The 14,112-nt window shown below is 38.6% G+C and overlaps 2 protein-coding genes across 7 annotated transcripts; both read left to right on the top strand.

Moving 5' to 3' along the window:
• The first annotated feature begins 702 nt into the window (after positions 1-702).
• Positions 703-6,985, top strand: anxa13 (annexin A13). Its single transcript, XM_043225952.1, has 11 exons — positions 703-845; positions 2,334-2,409; positions 2,492-2,586; positions 2,666-2,836; positions 2,921-2,954; positions 4,032-4,111; positions 4,352-4,420; positions 4,598-4,699; positions 4,816-4,891; positions 5,700-5,812; positions 5,966-6,985. Exons 1-11 carry the CDS (start codon positions 831-833, stop codon positions 6,083-6,085), a joined length of 951 nt encoding a protein of 316 aa, XP_043081887.1. The 5' UTR covers positions 703-830; the 3' UTR covers positions 6,086-6,985.
• Positions 6,986-7,121: 136 nt separating this feature from the next.
• On the top strand, positions 7,122-14,039 carry zgc:174877 (uncharacterized protein LOC570025 homolog). Of its 6 annotated transcripts, XR_006247939.1 has the most exons (6): positions 7,122-8,865; positions 11,136-11,368; positions 11,457-11,651; positions 12,148-12,306; positions 13,254-13,708; positions 13,861-14,039. XR_006247939.1 is itself a non-coding variant. In XM_043225949.1 (5 exons), exons 1-5 carry the CDS (start codon positions 7,832-7,834, stop codon positions 13,274-13,276), a joined length of 1,641 nt encoding a protein of 546 aa, XP_043081884.1. In that variant the 5' UTR covers positions 7,122-7,831; the 3' UTR covers positions 13,277-14,039. The 6 variants fall into 6 exon arrangements, 3 of the variants coding, with proteins under 3 accessions (XP_043081884.1, XP_043081883.1, XP_043081885.1); XR_006247941.1 differs by lacking the exons at positions 12,148-12,306; positions 13,254-13,708; positions 13,861-14,039 and adding exons at positions 10,377-10,461; positions 10,946-11,024 and having other exon boundaries at positions 11,460-11,600; XR_006247940.1 differs by lacking the exons at positions 12,148-12,306; positions 13,254-13,708; positions 13,861-14,039 and adding exons at positions 10,377-10,461; positions 10,946-11,024 and having other exon boundaries at positions 11,457-11,598.
• Positions 14,040-14,112: the final 73 nt, after the last annotated feature.

Raw genomic sequence — 14,112 nt, 5'->3', positions numbered from 1 at the left:
GTGAATGAAACAAAAAATGCAAGATTCTAGTCCTCATAAGTTTCCCATCTCACCATTAGACGTGGATAGTAATGAGATATATTTAAGTATTATACATATAAAGTGCGCTTTTTGGAGTGCCAGTACTTATCATTTTGGAAACCTATGACTTTAACTTCTCTACATTTGAGATTCAAGACAATACTGTGGTGTGTATTAGACACAATATGGCTCTGATGTACTACACTGTGTAAATGAAAATATTACATAAAAGCCACGGTAGTTGACTTAAAGCAACACTGCACAAACCACACTGTGTAAAAGCAGTTTTGTTGTTAATTTTTTACAGCATTTTTAATATCCGCTCGGTTAAAATGTAGCTACACGACAGAGCTGTGTGGGTCACTGCCGTGTTCATTAGAGGGCGCCATTTCTCTTTTTACAGGCGCTAAATTAAAGCCAATAGACGGATTTTTGCACGTTCTCTGATATTTGCAGATTAAATATAACCACTTTCTGACCGTTTGTTGTATATATGTGGGTTTTAAGTCAGTGTTGTAGTCTTCGGATGCTTTTTTTTTTTTTAATTACTGCTTAAAAAAACACGTTATACTTGTTAATTAATAAGTATTATATACGTGGAAGCGATGTATAAGATTGCGTGGATGAATATAAGGTTTAGCAAAAAGCAAATGCCCAAAAGCGTTGGTGCCGGCTCTCGTGAGCACGTTTAAAACCCATCCCGTTATTTCCCTGCGTGCTGACGTCACTTACCGAAACTCTCACGCGCGTGGCCTTCAGTTCGGACAGCGGTCAGATCATCTGTTCGTCAAACCTCAGAAACTCTCACCATGGGAAACTGTCATGTGAGTATTTCGTTACATTTGCACCCGCTAACGCGCGCCTTACGCGCGAGATGCGTTTACGTCAGAGAAAGATGTAGCTACTTTAACGTTCTGCGTTGAGTTTGCTCTGGGACGCGTCGCGCAGTCGAGCAATTCAAACCGTTTTAAAAAGGGACAGAGAGAAATGAGGCGCGGGAAAAGAATAAAGTTAATGTATCTCGCTGACATGGGTTTTGTTTATCGCTGCCGAGACGCTTTTCGCAAACGCAGCCCTTACACGGCGCGTGAACTCCGGGTGCGATGCAGCAAAGGCGTCTCGTGTTTCTTTTCTGAGCTTTCCGCGGTTGCTTTTATTGTTGAATGTCTTGATGATAATTCAAAAATCACTTTTCGAACATGTATTGCGGGTTACGTGTGATACTGTGAGGGGAAGGATGGTGTCGGAATCCCGTTATCTGAATGAGTCAGAGGAAGAGCTTTGGGAGGAGATCGGGACAAACTCGGTTTGGTTGTGGCCTGTGCGGGGGCCTCCATCTGGGATTACAGTGTTTGGACGGGGCGCTTCCTCTGAGCATTCCTGAGCCGGTCTTTTGTTCATACTGGGGAGACTGGGTGCTCTAGTGCGACAATAAACCTCTTTATTCACAAAAAGAGTGATGCTCGGTTCAGATTTCACTGTTAAAAAACTTTTTATTTAGTAGTACTGGTAGTATCAGTGTTAGTTGGAGTAGTGTTTTCTTGTTTGAATCTGTAGCTTTATAGAAAGTTAGCATAAATTATTAGGGCTAGTTGTTAAGCAGTTTGATCTGGATTTGTGCACCCCGATTTATTTAAACTTTTAAATATAATATTTTTAGGGGATTTAAGGATATATTACATGTTACAAATTTTTTGGACCATTTTTAAAGTTTCATTACAATTTAGTTTCTGTACTTCTCCCTTCTGCTGCATGTTTTTTTTTTTTTTAATCAAAAGTATCCCAATTATACTAAAATGTATTGAACAACACAAAACCAAAACATAATCTAATCCTAATTCTTTTTTTCTTTTTTTTTTAAAGTTTTGACCCAGTTTTGATTTACTTTTTTTCAACAACTGGCCCCTGGGTGTTACCATAAAATATTTTATTATGGTGTGCCACTGCAACAGTAAAAATCTTTAAAATACTGTCTTTTTCTAAATATAGTAGACAAAACTTCTCTGCTTTATGAACCTATCAATACATTTTAATAAACTGGATTTAACTAATTTCGACTCACCATAACACAGCGGCAAGAAATGCTTTATCAAATAGTTTCAGTATTAATAAACAGACATTTAAACATGTGCTATAGCAGAAGTGGCTGAAACGTGGCTTGTTATATTAATGTTTAATGTCATGGTCAATAAGTTGGCATATGCAAATGTCGACAACTAATAATAATGATCTGGGCTTGTATCGCTTAAATATGTAATTCATTGTGAGCAGGATCAAACATAACGAACATCTGAAATGGTTTTCTTTGACAGCCAACCGTTTTTCCTTATGAAGACTTTGACGTAGTTGCCGACATAAAGGCCATTCGCAAAGCCTGCAAAGGTTTAGGTGAGACGCTTGCACGCAATCGCAGTTCGCCTGCTGTTTTCTGGATATTTTCGTCACTAGAGAATACATTTTCATTTTCAAGGAACCGATGAGCAAGCCATTATAGACATCCTAGCCAATCGAAGTGCGGCTCAGAGACTGGAGATCAAGCAAGCGTACTTTGACAAATACGACGACGTGAGTATTCTGAAAACGTCACAGGAATCGCTTTTAAGAATTAAGAGCGGGCCTTCACGGATTTGCGTCTTCCCTGAAGGAACTGGTGGAGGTTTTAAAGAGTGAGCTGTCCGGTAACTTCGAGAATGCCATTCTTGCCATGCTGGACCCGCCTCACGTGTTTGCAGTGAAAGAGCTCAGGAAGGCCATGAAGGGCGCCGGCACAGACGAGGATGTCCTGGTGGAGATGCTGTGCACTGCTACCAATGCTGTATGTCTGCTTGTTTCTGTTCCTGTGTTTGTCAGCCTTCCCAAAGCCGGGGCAAGTCATTTACTATGTTTTGTTTTCCAACAGGATATCTTCACGTACAAAGACACCTACGCCCATGGTAAGAATGACTCAACAAATGTATTCTTTCTCATTTGGATGAACCACCCTCTTTAAGTTTTTAGGTTGTCCCAACAAAAAAATGTCAAGTTAACACTTTATTTTGTCCATTTGATTTATGCCTGAATTCACTCTTTGCCCATTTTCTTTAAACCATTCACATTTTGAAAAAAAGTAACCTCCACGTATGATTCTGGGTTTTATAATTCATAATTACAGGAGTGAATCTGCTGAAGTGTTCCGTGAGTCACTCCTGAAATTGCTATGATTTAACAGCGATAACCGTAGCAACGGACAAGACAAAACTATGTCAAAATAGATCTGTGCATTAATTGTTTTAGGTTAAATGCGTCTCTTTCTGTGTGTTCTTTTTACAGTTACACTCAAAAAAAAAATGCTGGGTGAAATATGTCCAGAACCAGGTTTTTTCGCTGGTTCTGTCCATATTTTATTTGTTCATGTTTTATTTAGCATTAGTGTGTATGTTTAAAGGTATTCAACTTTTTAAAATGTATATCTATAACTAGTTAAAGTTATTTAAGTAGTTAACTAGTTGAAATAGTTAATTAACCCCTCTACGGCTTTTTATGATCTGGGCTTTTTATGTACAGTATGATTTTTTTTTTTTTTTTTTTTTCATTTATTTTTGTAATCTAGATGCCATGAAACTTTTCCTACACTTGCTATGCTTCATGTTTCAGTACAATAAAATGCTTTTATTAATTAACTAATTCACTGAATAAACTTTTATACAGGTTAACGGGAGTTACACCACCGTATTTTTACATGCCCTTTAGAAAAATATATTTATGATAGCATTTTTTAAAGACTTCAGGAGATTAATCGTATTGATTGGAAGAGAGACGGATGTCAAATTGATTAATAACCAATTGCAGTGTTAATAACTGTGGAAACGTGTCATCACAGTCTGAGATAAGGCTTCATAACTGAGATTCTGGACCAGTAAGCAAACACCTTAGCAACCACATAGCAACATCAGTTACAGATTTCGCAAAAGATCACTGTGTGTTTTATCTAAGCACTTTAGTAAGCATCGCCTGTATGTTGTTGTCTACAGTTCATGAGAGGGATTTGGAGGCAGACATTGAAGCAGACACCAGTGGGGATGTTAGGAGACTGCTAACATTGCTTCTCGAGGTAAATCCGCTTCGTTTAAAATCAAAATGGTTGCTAAGGTCTTACAAAATGACCACGCCGCAGTCCTGAGCGACTCTGTGTTTAGTAGCCCTCCCTCTTCCTACTGTCCCTATAGAGCACTGGAACTTGGCAGTGCTTCAGATCCCCTTTCATCAGATAAGTAGAAGCAGGATTCAATGACGTGACTCGGATTGGATTTCACTCTCTCGGTCAAGGGTGTCAATGCTTTTTCTCTTGTAGGGCAACAGAGACGAGAGCTACGAGGTGGATGAAGCGCTGGCGGAGCAAGATGCGGTGTCTCTGTTTGAAGTAGGAGACATTCAACACAATCACATTTAAATATTTATGCGTGTGCCTGGTTACATATCCTTTGAGGTTCATAGAATATATCATTTTTTTTTTAAGATATATATATATATTACACACACATCACACACATCAAAGGTCAATTCAATTTTATTAATAGCTGTTTTAATTCTCTGTCAGGCAGGAGAGGGATGCTTTGGCACAGATGAGTCCACTTTCAGCTACATTCTGGCCACCAGGAACTACTTGCAACTGCAGGTCACATTCAAAGCTTATGAAGCCGTAAGTTTGTTCTGAGTTTAAGACAGAAACTTAACAATATGTATAATACGCCGTGTTAGTTCATGTGTAACAACTCTGGGTTAATTTTAGACCGTTGACCTTTTTCTCTCCAACAGATTTCTGGAACAGAGATTTTGGATGCAATCGATAAGGAAACCTCTGGAACTCTGAAGGACTGCTACACTGCACTCGGTTTGTAGTAAACACAGGCTTTTTTCTAAAAATTTTTTTGCATATGTAAATATTATTCTTTGTAGTGTAAATAAAAAATTCTTCTACCTTCTAGTTTCTCTGAAATCACCCATTTTAACTGAGACTAGTTCACCTTCAGGCCATCCAAGAAATTAGTTTTTTCTTTACATTACTGATGTGTTCACCAGTGGATCCTCTGCGGTGAATGGGTGCCACCATAATGAGAGTCCAAACATCTGCTAAAAACATTACAACTATCCACATGACTCAAGTCCATCAGTTAAGATTTTGTAAAGAGAAAATCTGTGTCTTTCTAAGAAACGAGTACATCATTAACTTAATCCGTCCGTCATCCATATTAATGCTTCCAACAGTATAAATAGTCCATCCAACAATGTATTGATGTTTAGCAAATCACTGCTTGACTATTTTCTTTCTGATTCAGAGACATATGGATCGAGGACTCATATTTTAGCCAGAATCTACAGTTAAAAGCATCTTGATGCATTTGTTTATTGCAAACGCAACTCTTTTCACTTCACAAGACTTTCATTGATGAAGTGGATCACTGTGATGTTTTTATGAGCTGTTTGGACTCTGGTTCTGATGCAATGGTAAATTCATTTAATGTGTTGATGAAGAGTTAAACTCCATGTCTTGAACAGCCTTCACCTTTCATTTTTGGGTGAACCGTTCCTTCAGATCATTGCTTTGCACTCGATTGCGAACAAAGCCAAAATTGCTTCAGTGAAATATTACGTTCCGATTTATTTGTGTAATAATACTGCAGTATTCATCTAACCCGCAGTGAGGTGTGCTAAGAACCCTCAGCTGTACTTCGCCCGGAAGCTGAATGCCGCTATGAAGGGTGCCGGAACCGATGAAGACACTCTCATCCGCATCATCGTGTGCCGCTCGGAGGTAAAACACCACTTCAAATCATCTTACCGCATTGCATTGTGGGATATTATTACACATGGAGCACATGTATCTCTATAGAAAATGATATTTGGCATTGAGAATACTCTTGTTTGCACGTTTTATCAAACGACTTGTATTCATCTGTTTTAATAGTTCGATCTGGAGACCATTAAGGACATGTACCTGGAGAAATACGATGTGTCTCTAAAAGACGCCATCAGTTCGGAGTGCGGCGGAGATTTCAAGCGCCTTCTGCTGGCCATCCTGCACTAAAAGAAACGACCCAAGTGCTTGCAGGCCAGGAAGGTTTTCAATATAGTCACAACTAACATGACTTATTCTCCGTGTATTTGTCTATAAACACGTTTTGTATACAGCTCTGTTTAAATGAAGAATCGGCAACGCAACCTTCAAGTACGGCATACGTTTAATATGAACGTTTTGTTACGCTGTGCAAAGATGCACAGCATTATTCAGAAACATGCATTTGCGTCCGGTTTCTGTGGCATTCCTTGTACTTGAGACATAATTGGCCAGCTGAATTGGTTTAAGTGGAGTCTTGTGGTTTCCAGGGTTATGAGATGAATAATACAAAGCCAGCATTTTTATTTTCTGTTGTGATACGCCGGTGTTTTTCCACGCTAAAACCTCACAGCTGTACTGTTTGAAAAACGTGCACGACAATGTGAATCTGAACGTTTGTGTGAACGACGTCGTTAAGCATGTAGAGAAGTGCTTAAAAAAAATACAATGTAACATTTACGGCCTGCGAAATAATAAGACTTCCGCAGCTCATTTGTCCACTTGTGGTAAAATATCTGAATTACTGAAGAAACCGTTTTTACTCACCCAATTAATGTTGTTGTAACTAACACACACTGAAGTATTTATATTATTTGCATGGGGCATTTTAATACATCTTACAGTATATTAATATATCTGTAACAAGAATGCAGGCAAGAGTTCCCAAAAAGTTATTTTATGAGATTAATATAACAAGCATTGACTATACGGTGTAGGCACATGTGACATGGTATACATAAACTTATATTAAAAATGACTTTAAATGAATAAACATAAGATTGAATCTGAAGTAGTATGTTCAGTATTAATTCAATTGCATTTCCCTGAATAAAATAAAGTTCCAGTTCTAAGCTCCTGCATAACTAGCAATATTATTGTGATGTTTTCTCTTTATTTATTAATAAATGGATGTTTTTTTTGTTCTGTAAATTTTCCGTAGCTTGTTTCTAATTTTTAGCAAGTTACTATAACGAAAAAAAGAAAAAGATCTCACTGTAATTCACATTTCAACATTTCTTCTTTGGAATTTTTTTCATGTAAAATACATTTTCTGCATATTCCAAGCTATAAATTATTAGCAGTAAAAATAATTTAATTATATATGACCTTTAAAAAAAAGAGATGTATACCAACTGAATATAGTGCTATAATTCTAAAATGTATTTATTAAACAGAGTTATTTCTTTTAATCCATTAGCACTTGTTTCTGCAAAAAAAAAGTGATTAATCCTTAGAGCAGATCAAAACAGCACTTTTAAAACTTGGAAATTGGAAGCAACCTGTCATAAGAATTGAAGTGATGGCTTCTTCAACCGCTTTTATTTTATTCATCTTTATTAGTTTGTGCGTGGGTGTGACAACAGTCAGTCAATCAGTGATAAAGTATTGATGAAGTGTAGTATATATATAAAAAAATCAAATTAATGGAAGATATTTCAATCGTAATCGGTCGCGTGTTGCTCGCGCAGTGAACGGTAGGCGGCGGTGTGTTTCTGTGGCGCTTCATTCTGTGGGATTCTCAAAGAAGAAGAACAACAAAGAAATCCTGTAAACACTCGTGGCTGTGTGTACAGGTCAGCAAGTCTCTACAAATGATTCATTTTAGCTTTACACAGAAAGGTTAGCGTGCGTGTCACGTAGTATGACTCCGCGGACGCCTTGAGTGACGCTGAAAGTGATAAGAAGAAAACCGTTTGACCAACGGAATTTGTTTCCATGAATACAATGTTTGACCTGAAGTGCGAAAGCTCCTCAGGTGAAGAGGAAGAGACGGAGGGAGGAGAGTCCAGTTTAACGGCGCAGATATCCAGATGTGCGAATGTATCGTCGGCGGATTTAGACGAATTAGAGCACAACCGAAACGAGTCGAGCACCGTGAAGCAGACGGTGTGGGCTGTGAACTGTTTTAAAGCCTGGTTGCGCGAGAAGCAGCTGACGATCGACTTTAAAACCGTCGAGAAGTCGGAGCTGAACCCGGTGCTGCGCGAGTTTTATGGCTCTATCAGGACGAGCAAAGGAGAGCTGTACGGCATCAGCAGCTACGTCGGGCTTCGAGCCGGATTGAATCGGTTCATCAATGAACCTCCCCTCAACCGCGTGTGGAACCTGATGCAGGACACCGAGTTCAGGGCCGCCAATAATGTTTTCAAAGGCGTCGTCAAGCAGATCCGGCGCTCTGGTAGAGATATAACGGCACATTACCCGCCGATTTCACCCGAGGACCAGCACCTACTCAAGCATTCTCCCGCGCTGGACCCCGGCAACCCGAAAGGCTTGTTAAATAAGGTCTGGTACGACATCCAGTTACATTTTGGGCTGAGGGGGAAGGAGGGCAACCGACACCTGCAGCCAGACGCGTTCGCTCTCAACCGAGACCAGAACGGATTCAAATACTTCACGATGGCGTTGCACGAGGACGCGAAAAGCATGCAGGAGAAGGACAAGAAAAACCGCAGGGCTATGTATGAAGAGCCCGGCAATCCGCTGTGCCCGGTCGCGTCTCTGGAGAAATACCTGAGCAAAATCCCCGCCGACGCCAAAGCGCTGTATCTGCAGCCGAAAAGGATGTACGTGATCACCGATGAGCTGTGGTATACCCCACTTCCGCTGGGAGTCAATTATCTCTCCCAAATGCTGCCCAAAATATGCAAAGAGGCCGGCACGAGAACGATATACACTAACCACAGTCTGAGGCTCACCGCGATTCAAAGACTGACTGAATCGAGAGAGATCATGGCGGTGTGCGTGAGGTACGTTTAGCCGGAAAATAAAGCAAAACGTTATGAAGTTTAACAGTAGTGGGTCTTCTCCAGGCACTCCAAACCTGCCACCAAATTTATATCCATAAAGTTGCTTTCATAGAGTGCTTATATTTCATATAGCAGCATCGGGCCTGGAGCTTCTCATTCTGCTTGTGTGTTGTTTCTAGGCAACATAGTCACAACAAACACTGCACTGAAACGTTTCCCGTTTGTATCACCTTCTTATTTTGAAGCACTTTTCTACTCGAAGGACAAAAGATAATCAAATTTAAAGACCTTGTGATGTTTGAAAACGTAAATTATTTGACATTAAAAACGCACATTCTGTCATCGTTGTTCAGTGGGACACAAAAGATTATATTTTGAAACGCTATTGTTTTGGACACCATTGTATGGGTAGCATAGAATGTCTTTGTGATCCCCTTTAAGTAAGTGTTACAGGTTTGGAATGTCAATAAGATGGGTGAACTATTTATTTAAATACTTGTTTATAAAACTGTCATTTAACTATTTGGAAGTCAAAACTGATTGGAGGCTATAATCATGGAATAATTTTATTTTGTGAAATGAACATACTGTAATATTTCATGTTTTGAATGTATTTCATAGTACTAATTAATACTAATATATTATGTACTGTTTTGTTTATACAGTGTAAAAAAATACAATTAATGCAGCGTTTAAGTTAAAGCTGCAGTCCGTATGTTTTGCTTCTTTGTCGCCATCTATGTTTGAAAACCTGGTATTGCAGTTCCTTGCGGAATGATATCTTATGCGTGGGTTGTGCTGCGGCGCGGATGAATCTAATGTTTTGAGGCGAACGTGTAGCTGTCAGTTGCACCGGCGGGGATCCTGTATTTAATAATCACAGATTCTAGCCTACGTCTTGGAATATATGACCCTAATAAGAATTTTCACCGGATATTGTCATCTCAACAAGTAAGTCTGCCATGCTTTGTTCTGACTGAGGAAAAAAGCATTATCATAAATCGCGCTCCCGATGGTGATTTAATCTAACCATCGCTTAGCTCTTATCACATCAAACCCTGCAGATTATTATTGTTACACATTATTCTCAAATCATTGATGTTAACATCAGCATTGCGTGACTAAGAGTGTGTACAGTCTAATCACTAAATGTCGCATCATTCAGAATTTCTTTTAACCCAAAAAGCAAACTATACTCCCTTCAAGCTGGTTTTCTTTAAAACACATATCTTGTGGAAACCCAGGCTATCCGTAATCATTTGCACATTTAAAACTGAAATATAATTGAATTCAATTAATTTCATGTAATCCTTTTTGGATTACAATCCTCCAATAAAATGATTTTATATATATATATATATATATATATATATATATATATATATATATATATATATATATATATATATATATATATATTTAATTATTCCAGCTGCTATGAGAACAGGCTACAATCGAACGGATCATAAAGCTGAATAAAGCGAGCCGGAACTCGATCTTTATGTTTACAGATGTGACGTAATGACGCAGCGCAGCTCTCGAATTTCCCGCGAAAACCCACCCGTCCACTCAAATCAGAAAACGAGTCGAGCTCAAGTAAGGCGATAGTTTTGAACACTTGCTGGTTTTTCAAATATTGATTTTTGGATCATTTTTAACAACAAAAAAATTACGGACTGCAGCTTATAAAGCAACAATATTTAAAATCCAATTGATTGAGATTTTAATGCATTGGCAAAGCCTGTGTATTCCTTATTACTGAGCGGTATTTTCATTCACATAGCAACTGCCATAAGTCATTTAGTTTCATATAATTTCTGCTAAATAGAAAGCGTCCAATATGACAAACCAAAACACTAGAGGGTTAAAAGTGATATGAAATTGACAATAGTGCTAGATTGTGATTAATAGAGTATCTTGTGAATATTTTATCTTCATTTTAACTTTTGAAATAATTTTGGCAAAAAAAAAGACCCATTAAAGCACTCTTTATTATCAGTGCATATACCAAAGTATTCTAGTCTTGTTGTTAGAATTGAACTGTAATGCGCAAGTAAAATCAACTTATTTCCATTTATAGGCCCATACTCTGATCCAAATCCAGCAAACACAGAAAGGTGGAGATATACATACAAGTGGAGCTTGTACTTTCCAGTGCTGTAATTTGCCAAATATTATCTCTCTTGGAAGCAGTAATTAAATAAGTCGTGTTTAAATGCCGTTAAGATAATAAATATGTTAAGTGCAATTATGATAGTGTTCTCTTGCAGTGTTCCAGTTGAGATTAACACTCAGTGGCAGCAGCAGCAGCAGCAGCAGCAGACAGAATCTACCCCATACTCCCCCAGCAGTGAACTGGACTCCAGCTCCGCCAGACAGGAGAGTCCCGTGAGCAGCCACAGCTGGGTGAAACAGGAACCAGAGCCCGAAGCCATCCAGTGGGAAAACATGAACTCTGAGGCTGCCACCGATGCAGAGAAGCACAAAAATCTGAACAGTGCTAGTATGTTGTTTTTCCCCCCATTTCGTGAGAATCGGTGACCTCATTGGGATCTCCGTATTTTACTGATGAGATGTACAATTTTTCTTAGCAGCGGTACCTTCGATGGAGGGTTTACCCGGCGGTGTTATGCTGACCATCACTAAACTTCAGTGCCTGCTGGAGAGCAAACAGGAGAGGATTGAAGCTCTGGAGAGACAGGTGCAGGACCTACAGGAGGACCGCAGGTTCCTCCGCTCACAGATCGAGAACCTCACCGGCGCTCGCTTGGTTTCAGTGCCTGAAGGTGTGGTGAAAAAACGGGAAAAAAAACAACACCTGTATTATAATGAGTTTTACAATGACCTTTTGAAGTAAAGGTACCGTTTTTTATTTATATATTTATTTATTTTCTTAGGATTTTGTGTTTTGGCACAAAATGGTTATACGTTTCAAGACATGCAGTTTACTTTAAATCTTAAAATGTTAATATAGTTTTATCATGGCAACAAAACCATACTATCCTAAATTGCAGTGTGTGTATGTCATTTAGTCACTTTTACATTTAAAGTAAAACTTTTGCAGTAAATACATTTTCAAGGTTTTATGACAGCATATATTTAAGGGTATGAGAATGCTTTTTTTTTTTTTTTTTTATAGTTGTGATAATTGGGATTTTAATAGATTAACAAAATAGGTTTATTCCAAGTTTTAAAGTATCGGGAAGTAACTTAATTATGCGGTTGATTTCCTGTTACAGTGGTACTTGTGCTTTTTTTAATTGTTATTCTCTGTTGCCGCAGCGAGCACATCGGTGTTCTCTCAGTCCAGGACACGGAGAAGGAGACATAAAAGCTCGTCCAGCTCGTATGTTGAAGATGAGAGCATCACTGATGAATCTTCATCGAATGAGTCCAGCAGCGTCAGGAAAAAAAGATGTCATAAGAAGAAAGGAAAGAGAGGTACATGACACACAGCACTGGAAGGTCAACAGTTTTGTATCTGGATTGTTCTTAAATTTACTTTACCTGGATAAGATCCCCTGTAAGAACTAATACATTTGTATTGCATTGGGTAATTTTTTATACGTTACATTTATATGAAATGCAATTATTTGAATGTTAATTTTTTTTTTTAATTAATCCACTTAAAGGGACAGTTCAACCAAAAGTGAAAATTCTGTCATTAATTACGCACCCTCGTGTTGTTTCAAACCTGTTCATCCTGGGAACACAGATTAAGATATTTTTGATGAAATCCGAGACATTTCTGTCCATGTTCATAGACGGCAAGAGCCAGAAAACTCTTGGATTACATTAAAAATCACTTAATTTTTTCCAAAGGAGAACAAAGGTCTTCCCGGTTTGCAACGACATGAAGGTAACTAATAAATAAAATTTAATTTGGGTGAACTAACCCTTTAAGTACATCTTTATGATTTCGGTTAGTGTTGTCTTGAAATAAATTGCACTGAATGTACTGACAAGCATTTATGTTAAACTAAAACGTACATTAATGCAATTTCTATAGAAAAATGTCATGTTTTTTTTAACATACTTGTAATAACACGTTTATAATGATGAAATTGCAATCTAAAATATATTTACTTTAAGTGTATCAATGAATAAAACACTACAGTTCAAATAATAAGTGCTTTACCTATGCTTTAGTATTTTAACAAAAAGTAAAACTTTTAATTCGACTTTACCAAGTCAAATTAATTTTAATATTATTATTACGCCAATGTTATCTGCGAGTGCAGTTTAAGAATACTAATTATACCTTTTATGATTTGAAAAGCACTAGAAGTGCACTTTCGTCACGATTAAAAATGTAATGTACAGAAAGTTTATATATAAAGGCCACGTTTAAAACCTTTAAAATTTGCGTTTCAATCTCTTCCCAACAGGGTGTGCTCCACACTGTGACTAGGTCTCGATCAGCCTCTATCAAGAAGAAAAGCACGAGCAGGGCTTTCTGCCCAAGTGCGTCACTGAAGTTCACAGGGCCCGGGACAGTTTTTTTTTTTTTTTTTTTTTTACAAGCGAGCATCCCATATGCCCAGGAGTAGAGTAGCCTGTACCGTAAAGGACCTAATCATGGCCTGGGACGGCACTCCTGGGTGAACCCTCCCTGAAAACATCCCCCTACACGGCCCTCATCGCAGGAGCTGGACCAGGTCGCTAACAAGTCTGGTGGGTCTGATCAGGCCCAGCTATGCCCAGCAAGCGTGTCTCTCTACAGCAGAGCAGTTCAGTTTGTAATTCAACAACCCACTAGAGATTGATCAAATCTGAGCATCGCTCCGGTGGGGTTTTGATTAACGAGCATACGTGAACGCGGTCGCCCCGTCGATTTAAAAATGTAAGTTGGTAATTATAATTTGTCAAATGTAAACAGTCATTTTCACTTGAAAACGGCTATGCTAAAACCCATCAGTTAAACCCCGATACAGTCTTCCGGGTTAACCTACTAAATGATGTAACAACCGAACAACTCTTGTTTTGCTGATGAAGACCTTGCATGAAGGACGGAGCTGGTGAGAGCTTCCGGAGAGCTGGCCTAGGACTGCTACAGAAACAACAGACTGAACACTAGAGGTCGCTCTCATACCGATGTTGAGTGAAAACGGTGCTGGAAGGAAATAAAGTAGTGAGTGACTTTTGAAATGTGTTGCTCATATGCATAAAATGTATCTCTTTACCCTCACTGGTTTTATTACCGTGTGCTGTCTGCGCATCTTTTTCAAGTTTTAAGTGGTTTGTGTC

The sequence above is a fragment of the Puntigrus tetrazona genome, chromosome 24 (assembly GCF_018831695.1).
Source record: "Puntigrus tetrazona isolate hp1 chromosome 24, ASM1883169v1, whole genome shotgun sequence".
NCBI lineage: Eukaryota > Metazoa > Chordata > Actinopteri > Cypriniformes > Cyprinidae > Puntigrus > Puntigrus tetrazona.
The sequence above is the reverse complement of the archived record's forward strand: the minus strand, read 5'-3'. Positions and strand labels throughout refer to the sequence as shown.

What these genes read in the sequence shown, in the direction of transcription:
- anxa13 (XM_043225952.1), top strand. An exon ending in ACTTTGACAAATACGACGAC is followed by an intron (nt 2,587 to 2,665) that starts GTGAGTATTCTG and finishes TCTTCCCTGAAG; the next exon opens with GAACTGGTGGAGGTTTTAAA. An exon ending in GGACTGCTACACTGCACTCG is followed by an intron (nt 4,892 to 5,699) that starts GTTTGTAGTAAA and finishes TCTAACCCGCAG; the next exon opens with TGAGGTGTGCTAAGAACCCT.
- zgc:174877 (XM_043225948.1), top strand. Translation starts at nt 7,832, where the DNA reads ATGAATACAATGTTTGACCTGAAGTGCGAAAGCTCCTCAGGTGAAGAG. An exon ending in ATCATGGCGGTGTGCGTGAG is followed by an intron (nt 8,866 to 11,135) that starts GTACGTTTAGCC and finishes GTTCTCTTGCAG; the next exon opens with TGTTCCAGTTGAGATTAACA. An exon ending in TAAGAAGAAAGGAAAGAGAG is followed by an intron (nt 12,307 to 13,253) that starts GTACATGACACA and finishes TCTTCCCAACAG; the next exon opens with GGTGTGCTCCACACTGTGAC.